The following is a 24,615-nucleotide window of genomic DNA, read 5'->3' as shown; positions in this document are numbered from 1 at the left end:
AATGTCTATTAGCCAGGATGGGCAGAGATGGTGTCCCTAGCCTCTGTTTGCCAGAAGCTGGGAATGGGTGACAGGATATGGATCACTTGATGATTACCTGTTAGGTTCACTCCCTCTGGGGCACCTGGCATTGGCCACTGTCAGAAGACAGTATACTGGGCTAGATGGACTTTTGGTCTGAACCAGTATGGCCGCGCTTATGTTCTTATACCCACTTTAAGGCCCCTTTACACACCTAGAGCAGTGAAAATGAGAATCAGGGCCATTATGTTTTACTTACCTGGCCACCCTTCCACGCAAGTCCCCAAATCCATGTAGGTATTTATGGTCCAAACTTTGAACAGCAAAAGTTGTTCCTGTTGCAACATTATCTCTTGTTCTTATTTGTTTCTCCAAAACCTATAAATTCATAGTCACATCCTATTAGCTTGTTTAGTTTACCACTTCATTATTCATTTATTAGTATTTCAGAGCTTAGCAAAAACATCCTTTAAAGAAGGAGTTGTCAAAGTTTTCATTTCAATTTCTACAGCACAGCTGTACTCCTTTATAGTGTCTATCTAAATTACACAAATAAAAACTACATTGCAAGAACATTAAGGTTGCAAAGTCAAGAAATCAAAAGTCAGGATATCCAAATCCCAAATGAAGGTTGCCTATGAAAACTTAATTTGCCCCCTTTGTGCATATGCATTATGATTCAGTCTTTAATTATATGATCACATGCTATTTTTTTCCATAGGACCCAGGCTGCATTCACGTGTACAGCATGACCTGTTTTATCCTCATTGTTCAATGTGTGGGCACATACCTTAATTACTATATTCTATTCAAACCCTACTCTGAAGACAAAGTTATTAATTTTCTCATGTGCTTTTCAAAGGTGTTCCTCATTATAACATCTGAGTGCTTCTCAAATATTAATTTATTTTACATCCTGTGAGGTAAGGGTGTGGTATTACTCCCATTTTACAGATGGATAACAGAAAGTTTAAGGTAAAAAAATCTACTTATTTTGGGTGCTCAAAATTTTGGAATCTAAGATATGGGATAGGAGGCTGAAGAGGATCCTAATGGGAGCAGGAGGGAATCCACTGATTGTCCTTCACGTGGAAACAAATTATACTGCTAGATCTTTTCTGGGGCGCATCAAGGAAGACTACACCAGACCAAGAAAGACACTTAAGGAAATGGGAGCTCAGGTGATCTTCAGTGGAATTCTACCTGTCCCTAGAAGAGAACAATGAAGATGAGACAATATTACGATGGCTCAGGCAGTGGTGCTATAAGAAAGGTTTGGGGATGTTCGACCACTGGGAAGCATTCACGGACAGAGAACTGTTCTCATGAGATAGACTCCACCTGAGCAGGGAGGAATATAGACTTCTGGGATAGAGGTTGGCACAACTGATTGAACGAGCTTTAAACTAGGAATCTGGGAGATGCTTATGTAATCTCCATGCCTGATTCCAATACTCACTTTTATAGTCCAGTCAACCTTTCAAGTGGACTCTTCTGAGGATTACCCCACAAAGCAAAGTTTATTCAAACCATAAAGAAGGCAACGTGGAGTCTGGTGGTGAAGTTGGCTCCATGCTCTTTCTTCTCCGTGTGTATGCTGAAATGCAGATTTGCCTTGTCTCCTGTCATTTCCCCCTCCTGCTGCTTCAAGGACCCTGTATACTACTTATATGTAAACTGAAGTAAACACACATTCCTTTGTTTAGGACAGAACTCTTTAACAACTTTTGGCTAGTCAAGACTGTGTGGGTTTGAACATGTGCTAGCAATATTATACGTGGGTATTAATAACTTTACATATAATTTTGCTACACACATTTCACCATGATATTATTGACCAGCAAGTTATCAGTTTTCAGATGATACCTCCCAAAGCATATTTTGTATTAAGACTATTACAATGGTGTGTACAGTGTGAATACAGGGATGCTTTCGGTCACAGAAGTTACCAGTGGAGTTCCTCAGGGACTGGTGCTGGGACCAATCTTAATTAAGATTTTCACTAATACCTAGGCACAAAAAGTGGGAGTGTGCTAATAAAATTTTCAGGTGACACAAAGTTGGGATATATTACCAATATGGAGAAGGACCGGACTATCATACAAGAAGATTTGAATTACCTTGAAAATTGGAGTAATAGAAATGGGGTGAAATTTAACAATGCAAAGTGAAAGATCATGCATTTAGGGACTAACAACAAGAATTTTTGCTATAAGATGGAGATGTATCAGTTGGAAGTGACAAAGAAGGAGAAAGACCTGAGTGTTCTGGTCAATCACAGGATGATTAAGAGCTGCCAGTATAATGTGGCCATGAAAAAGACTAATGCAATCCTTGGATGCATCAGACTAGGTATTTCCAGTAAAGACAGGGAAGTGTTATTATCATTATAGAAGGCATTGGTTAGACCTCATTTGGAATACTGTGAAATTCTGATCTCCCTTGTTAAAGAAAGATTAATTCAAACTGGAACAGGTGCAGAGAAAGGCTACTTGGATGATCAGAGGAATGGGGAACCTCCCGTTTGAAAGGAGACTTAAGGAGCTTGGCTTGTTAAGCCTAACAAAATGAAGTCTGAGAGGAGTTATGATTGCTCACTATAAATACATGAGAGGGATAAACACCATGGGAGGGAGAGGAATTATTTAAGTTAAGGGCAAATGTTGGCACAAGAAAAAAATGTATATAAAATGGCCATCAAGAAGTTTAGGCATGAAATTAGACAAAGGTTTCTAACCATCAGAAGAATGAAGTTCCAAGGGAAGTAGTGGGGGCAAAAAAAATCCTAACTTGTTTCAGTACTGAGCTTGATACGTTTTTGGAGGGGATGGTATGAAGAGATTGCCTACAATGACATACATCCCATATGCAACTGCTACTAGCAAATATCTCCAATTGCTACAAGATGGGACACTAGATGGGGAGGGCTCTGAGTTACTACCAAGAATTCTTTCCCAGGTGTGGGGCTGGTGGGTCTCGCCCACGTGCTTATGGTCTAATCGATTGCAATATTTGAGGTTGAGAAGGAATTTTCCCTAGGTCAGATTGGCAGAGACCCTGGGTTTTTTTAGCTTTTCTCTGAAGGGTGGGGCATGGGCCTCTTGCTGGTTTGACCTAGAGTGTATGGTGGATTGTCTGTAACTTTAAGTCTTTAAATGAAGATTTGAGGACTTCAGTAACTCAGTCAGAAGTTATGGGCCTATTACAGGAATGGGTGGGTGAAGTTCTGTGGCCTGCCATATGCAGGAGGACAGACTAGATGATCATGATGGTCCCTTTGTGCCTTACAGTCTATGAGTCATCTAGGACCTGACTTTTTTTTTCAGAGACTTAGCATTATATAGCAGTTAATACGTTCAAAGCACAGCCCTGTGATTTTTTTTTAACATGGGCAAAACATTGTATTTTCACTAGCCTTGTTCTCAGAAGTGGCTATTCCATTTGGCTGAAGATGTGTGTGTGTGTGTGTATATATATATATAAAGCTGAGGCACACACCCAGCATGGGACATTTGAGCTTGAACAGATAAGGTTTGGCAAAGTTATAAGTAACTAAAAACAGGGTCATATAATGGGAACTGGCAGGCAACCTTAACATGAAGCTGTGCTACCAGCCCCATCTCTGATGCTGTCTGTCTGATATAACTAATAAAGTTGAGTAAACATTTTAGGATGAGTTCCAAGCTGAGCAGGAGAGAGGACATATACATTGAAAACTTCCATACTGCACAAACATAGTAGCAGATTCTTCAAGTTATCCATTGATTAGCGCTGAGTAAAGCATTCTATGTAAAATCAGAGTAACTTGAGATTTGCCTGTTAAGTTCCTGGAGCTTCTTCAAACATGCAGTGCTTAATGCAACATTTTTGAATCAGTAAAATTATCATTGAAGCTGGGTACAGTTTTATCTTTGTTACACAGAATTTAGCTAAAGTTTTGAAGGCAGCTTTTGTGATGCATTGTAGATATTGAGCTGACTTTGGTTGTATTGTGGAAGTGATGTAGATGAAAGTCACATGGCCCTTATTCTGAATCCCTGACTGTCTGAGCCCATCCCATGTATTTCTGAGAGTTAACAGAATTTTTTTTTAACTCACTGTCAATGAGTCAGAAAAAATTATAGGCCTGATTTATCTTTGCCCTCTGGCCCTTTTTAATACCACTTAGATTGGTGCAAAGCAGTCATAGGGCAGGCATAAGGGCCCTACTGCCACCAGGGAATACCTCTAACATAAATGGCCCCTACATCAGCTCTGTAACATCTCTGCAGCAGAAGGAGGCATTCTAGCACTGGCTCGAGAGAGATGGCACATGGGAGAACTGAGGGGGCTGGGAAATGTGGAGAGCAAAATGTAATGACAATCTTTTCATTCTGTCTGCACAGCTGTAGTGACAATGCACATGGCATGCATCCGAAATAGTGAGCCCTGACTATATATTTATTTTTGTTCTTTGGTAGAAAAATGTTATTCTCAAAAGGTCAAGTGTATTAGCACAGCTCAAATGATTCATTTGTAGTTTGCCTAACAAGGCAAATGTGGTGTGATAAATCCACAAATGTGGAATGTTGAATGAAAGACACCTGCTCTTTGGTTGACAAAAGCAGTATCTGTCTTTCATTTATTAAGATGGAAAGCACCAATATCCTATTTATTGAGAGAAATCACTACTCCAGTTCTTGATCTAATTCCCTGGACAGTATTAAATTCCCACAACTTGCCAACCTTGGGGGAGTGAAATATATTCAAATAACTGCACCTGTGAAAGATGTTCAATGCTGGACAAAGTCAGCGTTCAATCATTTTTAAGTGTTTCTTTCACTAATGGTTTTGTTGTTTTCAACTGACAAACACTGATTGCTTTTGTCCTGCTCTTTCTTATGCAACACCAGCCAGAACTGTTTGATGACTGTATTGTGGTTACCTCTTTTGCTGAGCATTGTTAATGATGTCATCAAAATGTCAGGATGGTTCTGGGAACACAGTTTGTTAACTTAAATTCTTCCTATCAGTTGCTTTTGCCAAGATCTGAATTATTAGTGACTATTACATTCTGTGGTGGAGTTAAAAAAATAAATTCCAGGTTAGAGAATACCCCAAGATTATAACAATTTTAAAGTACTCATATTTGGGGGGTGGAGGGTAAATTACTTGATTTGTATACCATTAGAAAAAAGGCTATGATTTATGAAGATTTTTAGCATATATATGCTCACCCCGGCTCCATATTTATTATTATTAATAATAATTAATAATTATTAATACTGTTTGTATTGTGGGAGCACCTAGTAGCCCCCATTATGGACCAGGTCCCCCTTTTGCTAGGCACTTTATAAACAGAACAAATAAATTGTAAGCTCTTTGGGGCAGGGATTGTCTCAGTACAATTTCTGTGGTACACCAGGGGAAATGAAGGTGGGTCAGTGAGCATATAGGAGTTATGGGATGGAAGATGAGTGATTTGGTTGCAGATGCCTGCATGGGAGGGATGGGTGCTATCCAGGTGGCCTGGGTTGTGAGGGAGCTCTGCACCAAGGCTTGAAGGGCCCTATCGAAGGCCTCTGTTGCTTTATTGCTCCACGGAGCTGAGGCAGCAATGCCAGGGAACCCTTCAAATTCTAGTGCTCTGGTGCAGAGATACTGGCTTCCTCCAGCACAGCTGCCTGGGGTGCAGGACTGCTGAGGCAGTGGCACTGAAGGAACCAAGTGCCCTTGAGTTAAGGCACCAGTGCTTCAAGGGCTCCCCATGGCACTGTTGTCTTGGTGTGCTGGGAAGCTGGGCAGCTAAGGCTGCAGCAAATCTGGAGACCAAATTCAAGCACTGAAGTGTGGAACAAAGGAATTTTAAGTGACAATTTCAGTACAATTAATCTTAGAGTTGCTATCAATCGTCCATATTTCTGGTAAGTGCCACTGAGAACTTTATTGTTAGCATTTCTTGAGGGTTCAATAGTTTAAATTCTCAGTCTTCTAATTTAATTACTACAGAGTTAAGCTCCATTAACTGTTTTATTTTTACTTTCACAAGCCTTTGCATTTCCTGGTTTCACATGGAACTGCAAGCACCCCTATAGGGCGAGAGAGGGTGTTCCCTGGTCAGAGGCGGCTCCAGGGCCCAGCACGCCAAGCGCGTGTTTGGGACGGCTAGCCGCGGGGGGCGCTCTGCCGGCACTGCGGGGGCGGTAGGCAGGCTGCCTCCGGCGGTTTGCCTGCGGAGGGTCCGCTGGTCCAGCAGCTTCGGCGGATCTCCCGCAGTCGTGCCTGCAGAGGGTCTGCTGGTCCTAGGACCAGCAGACCCTCCACAGGCAAACCGCCGGAGGCAGCCTGCCTGCAGTGCTTGGGGCGGCAAAATCCCTAGACCTGCCCCTGTCCCTGGTCCAGCTGAAATAATGACAGATTAGAAATCTGATGAAAAACTTGATCCTGGAAGATATTCAGCCCTAAAGAGTTTGGATACAAATCTTTAGAAATTCACCCCATGACAAAGCCCTAAACAACTATGGGTTTCTCTGTTCACCAGGCGAACCGACATTTTATGTCTCCATGTGTTTTTAACAAGTCCAAGCATGTTCCAACTTCTAATGAGCAGAATCTTTGAGCCAAATTATCTCCCTTTCCCAGGCCATTTGTGCCACTCTGGAAACAAAATGGGGCCTGAATCTGTCCATATATGGCCAGTTGTAAATGCCCCTTGCGTAGGGGAATCAGGGAACTGTAATTAGCTCCCTGATGTCCCTGCTGATGCAGATCTTAGCCACAGGAGAAAATCTAACCTTTTCAGAAGGCCAAGAAGCCTCTGAGAACTGTACCATGCTCAATAACTGGGGCAGAAGTGGGTAGCTGGCCTCTCAGGGAGAGCAAAGATATATTAGTATTAGCTGCTTATACAATATTAAGTATCTTTCTATAGTTGAAAAATATATTGGTCCTGACTGAATCATAGGAAAGTAGAAATGCAACAAATCCCACCAGCTCCAAGAACAAATGCAGACCTACCTCTATATCATGGCTGAGCTTCTTAACTATGCTTGTAATAGTCTGTATGTGGTTTTCCAGCAGTTGCCGTGCTGTTGTCTCCCCCTGTTGATGGCCCTTACTTCCTTGAAGATAAGAAACAATGTCATCTTTGATTCGAAAGGCCTGATCTAGGAGAACAGCTGTGGTCCTCTCCTGACTGGACAACCGGTTTTCTAGAAGATTCACTCTGTTTCCAGGAATCATGGGAATTGCAGGAAGGAAAGCTTGGCCCCTGTCCAGAAAAACACATTACAGGGTAATGTCTGAATGGGGCTGAAGACTGGCCAGTGTACATTAGATTTGAAATGTGCTGCATGTTACATTTTCATATTACAATATTTACAGTAAGGTCAAAATTTGACATCAAGAGTACTGGAATAATAACAGTTTCTCTTTTTCTTGCCCTGGTTCTGTATTATACAACTAGGGTGACCAGATGTCCCAATTTTATAGGGACAGTCCCGATATTCAGGGCTTTTTCTTATATAGGTGCCTATTACCTCCCACCCCCGTCCCGATTTTTCACACCTGCGATCTGGTCACCCTATATACAGGCTCCATGATAATAGTAATTCATGGAAATCTGCCTAGATGATGGAGTAATGTAACTAGCTGATAAACCTTTTAAACAAGCAGATTAATCTATTAGTAGGGCCCTACTAAATTCACGGCCATGAAAAACACGTCATGGACTCTGAAATCTGGCCTCCCCCTATGAAATCTGGTCTTTTGTGCGCTTTTACCATATACTATACAGATTTCACAGGGGAGATCAGCGTTTCTCAAATTGGGGGTCCTGACCCAAAAGGGAGTTGCAGGGAGGTTGCAAGGTTATCTTAAAGGAGTCACGGTATTGCCACCCTTACTTCTGCGCTGCCTTCAGAGCTGGGCAGCCAGAGAGTGGCGGCTGTTGGCCAGGTGTCCAGCTCTGAAGGCAGCGCTCCACCAGCAGCAGCGCAGAAATAAGGGTGGCAATACCATACCATGCCACCCTTACTTCTGCGCTGGTGCCTTCGGTGTTGGGCAGCAAGAGAGTGGTGGCTGCTGACTGAGGGCCCAGCTCTGCAGGCAGCAGTGCAGAAGTAAAGGTGGCAATACCATACCTTGCCATCCTTACTTCAGCACCACTGCCAGCAGCAACACAGAGGTAAGGGTAGCAGTATCGCAACCATCACCCCCTCCACATACACAATAACTTTGCGATCCCCCCACAACCAACTCCTTTTTGGGTCAGGATCCCTACAATTACAACACAATGAAAATTCAGATTTAAATAGCTGAAATCATTAAATTTACGATTGTTAAAATCCTATGACCATGAAATTGACCAAAATGGACCGTGAATTTGGTAGGGCCCTATCTATTAGCACTCTATAGATTGACTGAACATAAATACCTACAGTCATAGAGCAACAAGAATGTAATGGGGGTGGGTCAATGCTAATTTTGACAGTCATTTCATTTTTGGCCACTTAGCTGGCAGTGTTAATTTGTTAATTGTATGAGTTAAAAAAAAATTCTGTCAGCCTGTGATGGGGTGTTCATCCCACACAAGCCCTGAGTGGGTAAATGTGGGCCAGAAAGGGCTAATTAACCTTAAATGTTGCACTTGGAGGCAGTAGCAGATTAACAAATTTGCCGCCCCAGGACCTAAAAAAATTGCTGCCCCCCCGTGCCAGCTCACCTCCGCTCCCCCACGGCAAGCCTCCGCTCCCCCACGGCAAGAAAGATGTGGCGCTCGGGGGATGGCGGCGGTGGAGCGGAGGTGAGCTGGGGCGGGGAGCGGTTCCTGCCCCCCCCGGGTTACTCCCCGCGCTGGGTGTCCCAGCTCACCTCTGCTCTGCCTCCTCCGAGCATGCCACTACTCGCTTCTCCCTCCCTCCCAGCACTTTTGCGCAGCAAGCCTGGGAGAGAGGTGGAAGGAGGGAAGCACGGCGCACCTGAGAGAGGAGGCGGGCTGGGGATTTGGGGAAGGGGTGGAGTTGGGGAGGGGGCGCGAGCAAATTTGCCACCCCTGCAAATTTGTTGCCCTAGGCCTAGGCCTTGTTGGCCTAGGCGATAATATGCTGCTGCCTGGAGGGAAACCAGGGACTGATAAAAACTAATGGAAGATGAAGCCCAGCAGGGGGAAGATTTGGGCTAGGATGATAAAGCCAGGAAGTGACAGCAGGAAGGAGGCTGCAGGGTGGAGGTCTACAACCACTCCCTAGAGAGAAAGGGAGTTGGCTAGAGACAAGGAGGAGATTAGGAGGAGAGTAAACCTGGTGGTTCTATCCTGGATTAGGGATTCTTACAAGAGGCTTAAAAGGGTGGAGTACCCACAACGAGGTGCTCCTGAGGTGAGTGGACCCCTTTACACAGGTCTGCAAATGTACGTTGTAATTTCAGTCCAGCAGTTTTCTTTCTCACTTATGCTTATTCACCAGTACTATATTCTGCAACTGGAATTTAGGGTCTTCTCTAACTCCCATTGAAATCAATGGAAGGAATGGCATTGACTTCAGTGGGGGTTGGATTAGACTCATAGTCAAAAGTTCTGTTGATGATGCATAAATCAAAATAGCATATAGCTCGTGCTCCCCCTCCCTGCCCCTTTTCTAACCCCTTCCCCAAATCCCCGCCCTGGCCCCACATCTTATCCGCCTCCTCCCTTGAGCATGCCACATCCCTGCTCCTCCCCCCTCCCTCCTGGAAAGTCCTAAGCACTGCCAAACAGCTGTTTGGTGGCGGGAAGTGCTGCTAGGTAGGCAGAGGAGTGGGGACACGTCACGCTGGGGAGGGGAGCGGGGGGGAGTCGGCAACTATGGCGGGCTGCATGAAATAGCTCCGCGGGCTGCATGCAGCCCATGGGCTGTTTGTACAGAATTGTGATGCTTTGGGGATCGCCTAGACCAATAAGAGGTTCTGTCACTGCCAGTCCAGTAATCTTAGTGCCCTTTGTGTTGTGCAGCTCTGGTTTCATTCCTTGACACCAGGAGCAACCCGACAAGCACAAGGTCTCACCCATGCTCTTACCAGCTTAGTTACTCTTTGCAGGGTGACACCAACAAGTCCTGAGTCTCCCTAAATCTGTCCTTCTTAAGTTCTTAACTATCACACACCCTGACTGTTCCCCCTCTGGTTCATCACCCCCAGTGTGTGAAACCAGCCCCACCATCACCACTTCAGTTTTGGGGGGACACTCCACACAGTTTTCACAACAGAGACCTGCCTGGGGTAAAAACAAACAAAAATTTATTTAATAGAAAAGCCAGAGGTTCAGAGATTATTGACATAACCTCAGACTTTACACTTCCATATGAGATAAAATCTTTTTTCTAATATAAGTTACCCATTGCTTTTGAACAGTTTCCCAGCACACCCTTTAACCATAGGGAGGATCAGCATTTCATGTACAGCATCTGCCAAGTGACTGTCCCTCAGTTTCTGGATGTCAAACCACAGACACAAGTCTATTTTTTAAAGGCTTTTTTCCCTTTTGTTTTTTCCCCTCTTGGAAATGGGATGTCTGTGTCTTTCCATAACTTTAGAGGGTCATGGATGTCCTTTCTTGGGCTGGACAATGGATGGGTACTTGAAGTGGTTTCATGTAAACAACTGGCCTGAGAGGTGTCTCTACTTGTCTGATCGCTCATTGTCTTGTTGTGAGGTGCTGTCAAAGCTTTATGAGCACAGTTCTCTATATACACAAATACATCAAATCCTCTGATTATTAGAGTTTAGAACATTACAAGCTTTCATAAAAGACCTTACTCAACATGTTTTGATAGCACAATAACATTGTATACAATCAGTCAATTCAACTGCTTATTCTTTGGGGTTCAAATCCCTTGTTCTACTTCAAGATGTCTGGACCCTGATTGTCACAAGCTTGTAGCACAGCAGGCTCAGATTAACTGAGGCCTCTAAGATGCTACTGTAATACAAATAATGAATAACAGTAATAATTTGTATATCCCAACCAGCCATTCAATGCAAACAATCAGAATGCCTTCACAAGACAAAGCCTTTTGCAGGTGCAGGTGTGTGAAAATGGAGGAGTTAGTCCCATGAATGCCCATGGACACATAAATCACAGTCTAGCAAAATAACACATATGTGAACCTTGGACAAAATAGTACATCTTCTCTGGGTGCCCAGTCCAACTTCCACTGAAGGCAATGGCAAAACTTCTATTTGGTTAGAAGATAAGGCTTTCCATGAAAAGTGAGAAGACTGTGATAGAGAGGATGGTATGGACTGCATATGGGGCTCAAAGGATGTATAATGCCTGGTACAATGGGGTCATGGTCCATCACTTGGGCTCCTAGGTGCTACCACAATACAAATAATAGTAATATTTAATAAAGTTTTATAATAATACCTTTATTCAATGTCAAATGAAGACCAGAAGGAACATCTCTACTGAACAGGTTACAGAAATACAAGGCATGGCATAATTTCATATTTTTCTTGTAAATGTGTGTGATGGATCAGAGAAACCTCACACCAGCAGAAAAGGGGTTAAAGAGAGCCTATGGGCCCAGATAGCCCCATCCTGCTACACCTGCAGCCAGTGCCAGGCCTGGAGGGGGAAGAAAAGGAGAGAAGCTGGCTCAGTTCAGGGCTGACTGGTGAAGAGGCAGGAGATAGTCCTGCCTCTCTACTGGAGGGGCGCCATCACTACAAACCTGACAGAGAGGTCAGCTGCTGGGGGAGAAGCACTCCTGACTGAGAGAGACTGTTGAGACTGGGGAACACCCAGCAGTGAGTGAACTTTACTATTTTGACTTTGAGGACATTGTGGGGCTTACATCCACCCTACCCAGAGGACCCGAGGCTGTGGCAGGATGCAGCAAAAGCTCCATGAGGGGGCACTACTCAAATTGAGCCACTACAGACTGGATAATAGGGGCTATGCCCCAAGGTGTAGGGACATAGGTAGGAAGTAGCCCAGGGCAGTGGACTTGAATTCTCTATTCAGAGGATACTGCTGGCATTGCTTCCCATGGGGCCCTGGGCTAGGACAAGGATGAGAGTGAAGGCCGGGGTCTCCCTACTGAACCCTCTTAAGGGCTGAAGCCCAGATTCAAGTGGAGGCCAGAAGATTCCCAGCCTAAGGTCAGGAATTAGGCACCCCTGCTGCCTGGTCAGAGAAACCAGGGGCCGGAAGTCAGATATGCTAACTGCTAGGCAGACGGCCCTTCAAACACTGTATCATAATGTTCTTATTTTAAAAAAATGCCAGTCTGACAGCCCTGAAGACTGGAGTCTGCTGTTTATCTGCAGAACAAGTACAGCCTGGGCAGTAGCTGTGCAAGCTGTCTCTCTCTGTCCTGTCATTATGCCTCATCCCTCACCTGGAGTGACCGTTTCTTCCTTTGAGAGGGTAGTTCAGCCCTTGCATCCTCTGTAGGGTGATAATTGATGTCAATTGTGATGGTGAGTGTTTGGTTAATGGTGACACTTTTCCATTGGAAATTGGACTGAAATCCCAAACTCTTTTCACATAAGACTCCCTAACAGCCTTCAAATGGAAAACATTTCTAGTAATTACTGATGTTGACTGGGTTTGAACTGGGAACTTGGACGCAAAACCCCTTATGTCCCATTACCAGTCCCGTGAGTAATTTAATATCTCATCTTAACTTTACTCACACAGTTGCATAAAACCAAACAGAACATCAATGAAACAATGTAGTTTTAATGCAGAACTGTTCTATAATGCATAGTGTGGTCAGAAATGGTAGCTCTTCTGGACTTGCACAATTTGTACTTGTTCTGGTTAATGTCTCTTTTGTTAGCTAAAGAAAATCAATCCAAATAAAACTTGGCCTTGGATCAAGGCTTCATTTACCTTTCTATGGGCAGATTCTGATATCAGGTCTGCTTCTCTAGTGACCTCTACATGTACGAGAAGTTTATTCATTTTAGAGGCCTGGCTTGTTTACAATTCTCATTTACTGTCATAGTTAAAAATGGGGACCATATTGCATAATGGTCTTGATGTCATTGTTACCTCAAGGTTTTTATACTGGGTCCATCATCCTGGTATCTGAGCACCTGTGTGGATCCACTACTAATCTCCACACATGCAACTGCTTTAGAGTCACCTGTGAGGAAGATTACATTTCCTGGCCTGTGAAGAGCTCCCACACAAAGAATTAGTACTTGGGCTTTGCACAGGGATGGAAGATTTTTGTGTGTGTATAAACTATACCTCTGTCTATTCACACACACACACACAAAACTATCTTGGTGCTACTGCAGATGGTGTCCTGATTCCCACAGAACACCGCTCTATGGGGTACAATGATTGGAATCTGGCCACCTTTCTCAGACTTGCCGCCTACCTACCTTAGATTACCCTGCACAGAAGAACTGTGTTAATTCTGCTGCCACTCAGGGCTCATCTTCTTGTGGATATGGGAACACAAGACTATGGCCAGAATAATAATTTCACACACACACTGAAATGCAACCATCTGTGGGGTGGAATGAACCAGCTATTTAGGAGCATGCAGCAAAACTATTCAGCTGTCTAGAGCTGGAAGGGAGGAAGAATATCATATCCATTTGAAATGGACTCATAGATAGGCCCAATATGGAATTTTTCCAGACACTCTTATTCTTGTAAAAGGTCCAATGGGATCTTTAATTACTGCAAGTGGGTCAGAACCTTGGATTTACATCTCATCCAAAAGACTACTTGTATCATGTATCTCTTAATTTAACCACAATGGCATAGGAACAGTATGTACCCTATAACATGGTTTAAGCTGAAAACTGTAATTTAATAGTAAAGAAAAATACCAAGATAATAATCTGGAAAGAAATCAGATTCATTTTCCCTTATTGTGATCTTTGCTTTTAGATTGCTATAAATAAATGTCCTGCTATAAAAATAACTTAAAGAAAGAAGAGGAGAAGAAAGTTCAACTGTCCTGCTCAATCAATATAGAAAATGCAAAGATGACAGTTTACTGATTGATGTGTGCCTAAGGATAATCCACAACAAATTTTATAACCATATGGACTATAAAGATAGTCTGCAACTGGCTCCTGGGCTATGTGTACCAAAAGCTATTTTACTTTTAGCTGTGCAATTATGATTTAAAAATAAACACAACCATTGCCAGCCATGAAACAGCACTGGAACTAAACACTTATTGTCAGTCACTGCTCTGTAAACTTTAAATATCAAACTGACCTCTTGAGATTGTGTATGCTGTGCTTTATCAGTGGCTGCTGAACCTAAGTCACAGAAGACTGATTGAGAATCGTGCAGTGTAGGTCAGACCTATTTAAAATCTTATTTAGTTTTATAAATACATTGCTCTTTCCCACCTACCATCTTGTTTAACAAAGAAAATGGCTCCTGTTAATTTATGAAAATGAAACTCTAATAAAGCCTGTTGACATATTAGCTGTTTGACTAGAGAAGATTTAGGGTTCCACTTACTAAATCTCAGAGAGTTTGCTAGTTAGACATTAATTATTTGATATTTGGAGCTTTATTACCGGTATTTCATTTACCTACCTTTCTGATGACTTCTCTAGTCATTTGCCAAGAGTCTGGTGGGAATTCCTCAATATGACAAATTGAAAACCCAAGGCTCTTTTTCCATTTCATATTTTTTTACACAGAGATTTCCATTTTGTCCCCACCCCAGTAGGAGTCAGATGATGGATTGGAAGCAATACAAGTTACAAATATCTTTTAATTAAGACTTGAACTATATGGGGAAATGTTTATTCTATTCTCTGCTCTGCTGCTGGGTGGCCTAGGATAAGTCACTTCCCTACTCTGTGACTCAGTTTTTCTAGTTGTAAAGTGGGGGATAATGTTCCTAACTTCCTTTGTAAAGCACTTTGGATGGAATGCACGATGTAAGAGCTAGTTTTATTATTATTTATTTATTTATTTTATAATGGGTAGCTGTTGCACTATGGTATCTGAAGAATGTGAAAGATCTGTAGTAATTTTATGAATGCTATGTATATATCTCTGGACTTCGTGGTTGAGTTGCTGGCTAACAGGTAATGAAAAGTTAAATTAGTCTTGGTTAACTTGGGATTACTGGAACCAAAAGCTAATGACTAGAGACAGCCCTGACTACCAATAGCCAAACATACAACTGAGGTGATAATTTGACATTTATCTCCCCTAATATAGAACTGGGACCTGACAGGTTCTGTGGGGGAAGGGAGGGTGGTAAGGAGGACCCCAGCTTGAATCCCAAGAGATTTTTGTGTGGGAACTGTAAAACAGAGTCTGGAAGCAGTTTAAAATGAGCCTCTGATGAGTCAGGGGAGACAGCCTGCAGAAAAGCAGGCTAGAACTTGATCCCCAGAAAATGAAGGGAGGAACAAATGCTAAGTTTAGATAAGACAATGTGTGTTTATGCTTTTGTTGTGATAGCCCTCTTTTCTCTGCTTGTTATGTACTGTGGATAAATAACACTTTGTTTTGAACAAGCTGCATTCTCAAACTGGTCACAGCTCCTGGAGAGAAGTAAATGGATCAAAGCCAGCTGGTATTGTCCAAGTACTAAGGGTTGGTAAACTGGGGTGCTGAAGGCTAAAAGTGGGGTGAAATGTGGGATTCCATGCTGGGTGAAGTGCAAATGTAGGCCTGTCACTTGAAAGAGGTGACCATTGGGAGCCAGAGAAAGGTGAAATGTAGAGCTCACTCCTGAACCATATCAGTATTATTCTGCCGTTACTAATTATGTAGTATTGCACAATAGAACCATGCTGGGTAGATGGCTGAAAGGCTGCAAAAGAACAAGCCATAACCCAGTATTATAACACATGAAGAAAATCTACTTCTCTATTCTATCAGGATTGCTGTTTTACATCCCTCATTCAGGGCCTGATCCTGCAAGAAGCTTGAGGCCTTCAGCTCCCTTACGAGAGAAAACATTAGACTCTTTCACTTTGCCCTCCTCAGGCAATGCCACATTCCACTGATTGGTTCTGTTTGAGCAGGGAATGGAATTGTCAATCAGCCTCCAATCACAGAGCTTTCGGCATCTTTTAAGTATCTTGGGCCCAAGTCATGGAGCACTTTGAAGATATGAAGTGAAACTTTGAACTAGATTTGAAATTCTGTGGGAGCTCTGAGGTGCTTGTGGCAGCCTGTTTTGCTGAGGAGATGCGTTGCAGCATTCTGTATTAGTATGAGTTTCCTAAATGCTGAAGGCTTCATGCCCAGTACACTGCATTGCTGTAATCCAACCACAAAGTGACAAAGGCACGAATGTGACAAAGGCAGTCTTCACCTGCCAGGACGGGAGAGAGTCTCCTAGTCAAGCAGAGATGGCAATAGCGTAATGCTTTCTGTGAGAGCTCAGCATAGGTGAGGAATCTACAGGTACTCCTAGACCATGGAGTGAATTGATCAAGCAGACTGTACTGTAGCTGCAAGCTCTTCAAAATACTTTCCTCTGCCTGCCAGCATCACCTCATTTAACTGGTTCAAAGATCAAGCAACAGCAAATTGCATGATCAACTTGGATGTACGAATTCAGGAATGCACTCTAGGTCCAAAAGCATAGATGAGTGAAAAATATGTTTATTATAAAAGAAATATACTCCTCCCTGAGGGATCAGGAGGAGACTGGGACAGTAAAATTAGGTGGTAGAGGAAAGATGTCAGAGGATCAGCTATACTGCTCTCCCTACATTAATTAGGAATCTGAGAGATCTCTAGAAAGCACTAGATCTCCCAGTGATCCATAGTGTTGCCCCTCCCACTCTGGCATCATAGTCATAATGTCATTGAAGGGGTACAGATGCCAAAATGTACATGTCTGTGATCCCAAACAAAGCTGATCATTTAAGATCACATAGCTTCTTTGGAAGATGGGGGGGGGAGAGCAGAACCTCAGGGTTCACCTGGGTCACTAGTGACCATTGCCCTAACCTGTCAAACAGAATACCTTTAAGAAAAACAATGGGAAAACCAAGACATTTTCTATTGGGAACAATTCTGCTAATATGTTATATTCTGGATTTCTTCCTTTATTAGCATGAAAATAAGATTTTTGTTTCATTAGAATTCATCTGCTCCTGCTACTTATTTTCTATCTGAACTAAAAATTATCCTTCAGTGACATTGTAATCATTTCCACAACAGTCAATTATGATGCAATTCTAGAATTCTGACAATTCTAACTTCAGGCAACCAAGTTTGAAGAAAAAATTAACACAAGAACACATCAAGTAAATTCATGAGAGGAATATTTATGGATGTAATACTAGGGGTAGTTAATCAATTTTCCATTACTTCAAGACCTTCTCTCATTTCTGCAAAAAAGAATAATTTAGCATGATGGTACTTCACGGTCATGAGCAATAAACATGTTCCTTATATTCAACTCCTATGAACCTTGAATGTTCAGTCTAGAAGCAAATACTTCCTCATTTTGCTGTATATTAAACAGAAAGCAATGAAGGATATGGTTTGAAGGGGACCTCTTAACTTTTACTGGCTAAACAATTGATGGGGAGGACACATTTGATATCCAACCATAAAACACTTTATGTACATGGACCGTCGATTGCCTTGATCCCCAAACTGGCGTAATTAACAGTACCACATAACATTTGATTTTCCAATTATTCCATCTTTCTTTTTGTCTAGTTTAAGCCTCATTAAAACCTGGAATCACAATGATGTCCTACTGGCTGAGTGCTGGGTAACTGCAGAGTTTTGCATTCTCTCTGCCATAGGCTTCAGCATGTTATGGAAACAGTGCTCCAAACTCTGCAATCCTTGATGATGGGACACAGGGCTTGAATGATTCAGGCAGTGCAGCTCTGTGGTGGACATTGTGAGGACCACTGCTGCCTTTCCACATGAGTGAATTCCTCTTCCAGCCCAGCTGCTTTGCAGGCACCGGGATGGGAGAATGAAAATTGTACCTCTCTGCTAGGGTTGCCAGGTGTCCGGTTTTCGACTGGAATGCCAGTCAAAAAGGGACCATGGCAGCTTCAGTCAGCACCACTGACTGGGCCATTAAAAGTCCGGTCGGCAGCACAGCTGGGCTAAGGCAGGCTCCCCCATCTGGCTCCTATGTGTAGGTGCCGCCAGGTGGCTCCACGCACTGCCCTCACCCCAAGCGCCAGTTCCGCAGGTCCCATTGGCGACGGTTCCAAGCCAATGGGAGCTTCAGGGGTGACACTTGCAGATGGGGCAGCGTGTAGAGCCTCTGGCCGCACCTCTGCGTAGGAGCCAGAGAGGGGACATGTTGCTGCTTCTGGGAGCTGCCTGAGGGAAGCACCACCCACAGCCTGCACCACTGACCCCTTCCCACGCTCCAACCCCCTGCCCCAGCCCTGATCCCTCTCGTGCCCTCCAAACCCCTCAGTCCCAGCCTGGAGCACCCTTCTGCACCCAATCCCTTCATCCCCAGCCCCATCACAGAGCCTGCACCCCAGCCAGAACCCTGACCTCCCCACATTTCAATCCCCTGCCTCAGCCCTGATCCCCTCCTGCCCTTCAAACCCCTCCATCCCAGCCCGGAGCACCTCCTGCACTCCAAACCCCTCATCCCAAGCCCCACCCCAGAGTCCACACCCCCAGCTGGAGCCCAACCCCTCACTCCAGCCCGGAGCCCCTTCCCTCACCCCTCACTCTTCATTTTTGGCCCCACCCAAGAATCCACCCCCCCATCCCAGAGCCCATACCCATCCCACACCCCAACCCCCTGATTCCCCTCCTGCTCTCCAAACCCCTTAAACCCAGCCCGGAGCACCATCCTGCACTCCAAACCCCTCATCCCAAGCCCCACCCCAGAGTCTGCACCCCCAGCCGGAGCCCTCAGCCCCCTGCACCCCAACTCCCTGTCTCAGCCTGAAGCCCCTTCCCTCACCCCTCATTTCTGGCCCCACCCCAGAATCCACACCCCCAGCCCAATCCACTGCCTCAGCCCTGAGCTCCTCCCATACCCCAAACCCCTTGGCTCCATATCCCAGCTCAGAGCCCCCTTCTCAACCACAAACCCCTCATCCCTGGCCACACCTCAGAGCCCACACCCCCAGCCGGAGCCCTCACCGCATCCCAACTCACTGCCTCAGCCCAGAGCCCCCTCCCGCACCCTGACCTCATTTCTGGCCCCACCCCAGAGCCTGCGGCCCTATCCTGGTGCCCGAACACACACACACACACCCCGCACCCCAGCCCCCTGACCCAGCCCTGTGAAAATGAGAGAGTGAGTGAGGGTGGAGAGAGTAAGCAAGAGAGGGGAGGGGATGAAGGGGGCGGCCCTCGAAGGAGGGGCAGGGCGCAGGGCAAGGTGTTCGGTTTTGTGTGAGTAGAAAATTGGCAACCCTACTCTCTGCACTTGTGAAGGCAAAGCTTAGCCTGGAAACTGAACCAGAATCTTTCATCAGAGTGTGGCTCACTAACCTCAGGGCCAGCCTACTTAACACATTGTTATTGGTAGTATTAGAGTGCAAAATATGCAGTACAAGACTAAAAAGGAGTACAATGCTTAAAAAATAAAAATATTCCTTATCACGTCTGAAAATAGTATCTGTCACTCAATTGTTGCATGACTGAGTTCATTCACATGGAGAAATCATAAATCATTTATCCCATTTGGCTTTTTGAAATCTATATCGGGGTAGAATTTAAATGATAACCTAATGGCAGTTTGCCAATGGCCTTGCACCCTGAAAATTGTTTTTTATGAGAAATCCTGTAGTTTGTGCTTTTGATTCAGTCTTGCATTTCCTACATGTCAGCAATGATTACTTCATTTCAATTAATCTTTAAATGGCTCCAGCTCTGTTCTGAGAGTCAAGGACCATTTCCTGTTATATGCTAGAGGAGGAGGGATTATGCAGCAATCATTGTGCACAATCAAGTGTGCACAGAATCATTTATGAGGCAGGCACAATGCCTCCAGGAAAGTTCACAGCAGTGATTTCAGCAGTGATTTCTGCTTTCCCTTTACTCCTCCTTACTCCAATCTAGTTCTGCTGGCTGATGTGCCACCTATGGCAACTTCCTGCAATATTCTAGATAAACTTGATTGAATTACACTAAACCTTATTGAATTAAGTTTGAGTTTTAGAAGTTTATATATTAAAAATGAAAAGCTTATGTATTATTTTGGGATTGTGTGTAACTTCTCTAGGAGGAAGACTGTCAATGTAAACATTGGGAAGCATTTTGAGTTTCAAAGGATTATTTTAAACAATGTGCCAGACAAACCACGTGAAGTGGGCTTTCTAGGAAATACCTGGAAGGAGGTGAATGCAAATTACCATGCTCAGATATGCAAAGACACAACCTTTTGAAGCTTCGCCCTGAGTAAGGGACCATTGTCTGGCTGACTACCTATTCTTGATCTCTGCAGATCAAAGACCCAAATTATATAAAGATACGACTCACAGATTCATGGGTGTGCTTGTTCTAAGCTAACAACTGTTGTGAGCTTGTGACCACAGAAAAAACTCCTTGGTGGAGTTTGAGGGACTGCTCAACTGCCAGAGGCCTTGTTGGATCTGCGGGTGATCCCTGGTAAGTTTATTAGCATGCATGTAGATTCTTCTGTTTTAATGTTTTTTCTGTAATGGTTTCACCTTAAGAATAAATGTGCTTGCTCAGAAAGGGCTGGGTGGTAACTTGTACCCATGGGCAATTATTACACTGTTTGTAGCTTCTGAGGAGAAAAGCAAAGGAGGCCTTCTTGGTACAATTGAGAAAAAAGTGCAATATGGGGCTGTTGAGAAAAAGGCTAATATCATTGGGGTGTGTTAATAGGAGTGTTGCAAGTATGACACAGAAGGGAGTTGTCCCACTCTTCTCGGCATTGGTGAGGCTCAGCTGGAGTATTGTGTTCAATTCTGGGTGCCACGTTTTAGGAAAGATGTGGACAAATTAGAGACAGATCAGAGGAGACCAACAAAAACGATAAAAGGTTTAGATAATTTAACCTATGAGGAAAGGTTAAATTGGGCATGTTTAGTCTTGAAAGAAGAAGACTGAGTGTGGACCTGATAAAACTCTTCATATATGTTAAGGACTGTGTGATGGGGTGTATCGGGTCCTTTGAGGCCCTCTGCTGGAGGCCTTGTGGTCCTACCACACCATGCCCAGGAAAGAGCAATAGAAGTGGGTCCTCCAGGCTGCCTAGAGAAGCTGCAGGGAAGCAGCCAATCGGAGCTCAGCAGGTTCATGTAAAAGGAGCTGTTGGATAGAGCAGATCAGTTGCGAGCTGGAGCCAGGGAAGCAAGGATGGTGCTCCTGGCTAGGTGCAGGATTTGCAGTACCTGGACAGAGGTGCAAAGAAGGTGCTCCTGGCTGATGACTGGGACTCAAGCAAACCTTCAGCCCTGAGGTAAGGGTGAAGCTGAAAATGCTGGGTCTAAGAAGGGAAGTGGCCCAGGGAAATGCAGCAGCAAGTTAAAAGGAAGCAGCTAGGTTGGGACCCAGAGTAGTGGGCAGGCCTGGGTCCCCCGCTTCTCCCCTCCCACTTCCCTCCCCCAGCCACAGGTGGAGTGGCCTAATCCTAGAGAAGGTGTCAGAAGACCTCAAAGAGAGCCAGTATTTATCTGAACTATTTTGTTTGTATACCTACAGACTGGGCGTGACTCAGCTCTCACTGAAAACTTGCTCAAAAACTTTAACTATCAACAGGGATCACCGCAAGTGAAGCAAAGCTGAGAGAGTGCAGGTGCAGATGCACTCGGCCAGCAGGGGCATTCACATGACATGAGTGGCCCTGTCACAGGCTGTTATAAAGAAAATAGTAATCAATTATTCTCTGTGTCCACTGGAGGTGGAGTAACAGCAAGGAAGATTTATGTTAGATATTAGGTAAGTTTTCTCACTATAAGGATAGTTACACTGTGGAATAGACTTCCAAGGGAGGTTGTGGAATCCTTTTCATTGGAAGATTTAAAAGTAGGTGAGACAAACCTGGCATGGATGGTCTAGGTTTACTTGGACCTGCCTCAAACCAGAGGGCTGGACTCTGACTTCATGAGGTCCCTTCCAGTCCTACACTTCTATGATTTTATGGTATCTTCCATTTATTCCCATATTCAGAATTCTATTATGAAGTCTAATATACCTTACTTTCAAAAGAGCGTGGCAAGTCAGCTCTTGCGTAGAGACCTGGACCATGGAAGCAACCAGTTGAGTGATTTTTATTCCATTCTGAAGAAAATGGTATGATATAGTACAGGCAATACATGCAATAGAACCTGAGCCACACAGAGCAATGGTTCTCTTCTTTCTTCAATTCAAATTCCAGCATAGGTTGCCCCCAGATTAAGTACCACTGATGTAGAGCACCAATCACAATTAGCAAGTACGTACCAATAAATCTACATTGTTATCTGTTCACCACAGCAGTGGTAGTAAGTACAAGAGAGTGAACGGTGCTTTATGTCTGGATCTCTGCAATCCATTAAATAAGCACTTGATTGGAATAAACTTCCATTCAAGTTGTGGTAATAGTTGTGATTTTAAGTAATTGCAGACTTACTTGTCAGGGTAGTTAACCAACTCAGTGGAGTTCTCTGACATTTTTGCTTGAAGAAAATCTTATCTAAAGCAAAGGTTAAAGTGTTTATTTGTGGTTTCCATGCACGTAACTCAAATGAGCTTACAATTTATACAGTCCATGTTTACAGGACAGGGCTTCATACATGAATATAGATTTCATAGACAGCAAACATTCCAGAAGCTATAGCAGAATCAGAAGAGTATTGAGCAGTTTCTGATTTCCATTCAGGGAGAGCAAAAGGCAGGACTTTTACTGTATCTGATCAGCAGATAATTTCCCTAGCTAAGGGGAACACAGACATAAAGTCAGGAGAGCTAGCTCCTGCACCAATGTCAACTCCTGCACCCCCTGTCCCAGAAGAAGGGGCATGTCAGAGCAAGTCAGGAAGGGGACATGGCAGAGCTCAGCTCTATCATGATCCTTCACTGGCCTCTGGTCCCTCAGTGACCAGTAGTGCAAGTTAGAGCAGCCTACTTGCACCAAAGTCAGGTGTAGTATAGATGGCCAGAGCCCATAGGATGAGAGAATATGTGGAATAGCTGTTGTTGTGTAAGGATATAGAGTGTAGCTGTGACTTTCTGTACAGGGACTGTGCATGAACTGCAGGTCAGAGTGAACAACAGGTTCTGGTTTCTGTTGGGTAAGAGTTATGTAATCTTTAACAACAAATACCTTGGCTGTTAATACACGTTATCATGGAGTTAATCAAAAGACCACAATAATCAGAGTCTTGACACCACACTCTCCTACACATTGCCCTGAGCTGAGTGGAGTTCAGACAGAAAAGAGAGTTTGGCCCTACCTTTCACAATTGTGACCTGGTGAGACTGAATCCTCTAGATCCAAAGGCGACTAACAAGAGAATACATGAATACTTCTCAAGAGTCAAATAGAATTTGTTTTCACTGCCAACGGCTAATGACTGTCCTATCTGGATAAAGGGGTTAGAGCTAAGAGTTGTTACCTGAAACCTCTATATTGATATAGTACTGGCATGTATCCTGGGTATTCATGTTAAGACTTACTCTCTCCTAAAATTATTGTTCCTTATAACTACCAACATATAAAGGGAGTGAAAATTTGTAAAGTGGTTTATTCTTAGTTCTTACATATGATCTATGGGCTGTCTCTACTTTTGTGCATTGTATAGCATTAAGCTCATCGTTGGTGCTAAACAGATCACCATAAAGAGCTATGCATAAACAAAAATGGGATCATAAAACAGTCATAGAATTATATACTTATGTATATACATGGACAGAAGGAAAACGCTCTTTTGTTATTAAGCATTTATTACAAGAGTGAACAAATAAGATACATAATTCCATGCAAAGGCTACATTAAAATAAAGAGCTAAAGATTATAAATTGAATCCCTCAAAAATCAGGAAATGAATAAATAAAGGACTTCCTGTTCTACCTCAGACTCAGGAAGAGAAGTATGTCTGTTCATCAACCAGTGGGTGTCCTGCGTTGTATTAAATGCTACGGCAGTTGCCCCCATTCTAAAAGATGCTTAGAATTAGCATCTGTTTCCCTGGAGATGCTGTGATGTCACTTTTCCAGTTCTGTAGCACATAGTTGAAACTCTGAAGTTCAGTGAGTAAAGCATAAGACCAGTTACAGAATTTTTAACCAATTGCATTGCATTACATACCTGTGAACCAGATCCCATTGATGGGCTGAATTCCTTCAGATAGTACATTGCACCTCCTTAAAATGAGCTGTTCATAAATACCCTGTGATCTAGCTTTATTTTTGTGAGGAGGTGAATTTAGTTTTATTTTATTTTGTGCTTATTCCATTGCTCTTTAAACTGTGTTTCTCAAATAGAAACAGAACAGCTCTTGGACACAAACAGAATTTTAGGAAAAATAACAACTAAATCCAGGCTGAACCAATAGTTTCGAACAATATACACCTCTACCCTGATATAATGCAACCTGATATAATACGAATTTGGATATAACATGGTAAAGCAGCGCTTTAGAGGGGTGAGGCTGCACACTCCGGTGGATCAAAACAAGTTCATTATAATGCGGTTTCACCTATAATGTGGTAAGATTTTTTTG

At 43.6% G+C, this 24,615-nt stretch overlaps 1 protein-coding gene across 1 annotated transcript in view; it reads right to left on the bottom strand.

The window, feature by feature from the left end:
* Positions 1 to 24,055, bottom strand: part of FAM81B (family with sequence similarity 81 member B) — a 47,742-nt gene extending 23,687 nt beyond the window's left edge. Inside the window, exons 1-4 of the mRNA XM_039544789.1 lie at positions 23,964 to 24,055; positions 22,524 to 22,586; positions 7,018 to 7,270; positions 281 to 399 (exon numbers count right to left, since the gene is read on the bottom strand). Coding sequence (XP_039400723.1) covers positions 281 to 399; positions 7,018 to 7,270; positions 22,524 to 22,564 — 413 coding nt within the window. The 5' untranslated portion in view covers positions 22,565 to 22,586; positions 23,964 to 24,055. The remainder of the gene's footprint in view (positions 1 to 280; positions 400 to 7,017; positions 7,271 to 22,523; positions 22,587 to 23,963) is intronic.
* Between the last annotated feature and the right edge of the window lie 560 nt (positions 24,056 to 24,615).

This window comes from Mauremys reevesii, linkage group 6 (assembly GCF_016161935.1).
Source record: "Mauremys reevesii isolate NIE-2019 linkage group 6, ASM1616193v1, whole genome shotgun sequence".
Classification (NCBI taxonomy): Eukaryota; Metazoa; Chordata; order Testudines; family Geoemydidae; genus Mauremys; species Mauremys reevesii.
The sequence above is the reverse complement of the archived record's forward strand: the minus strand, read 5'-3'. Positions and strand labels throughout refer to the sequence as shown.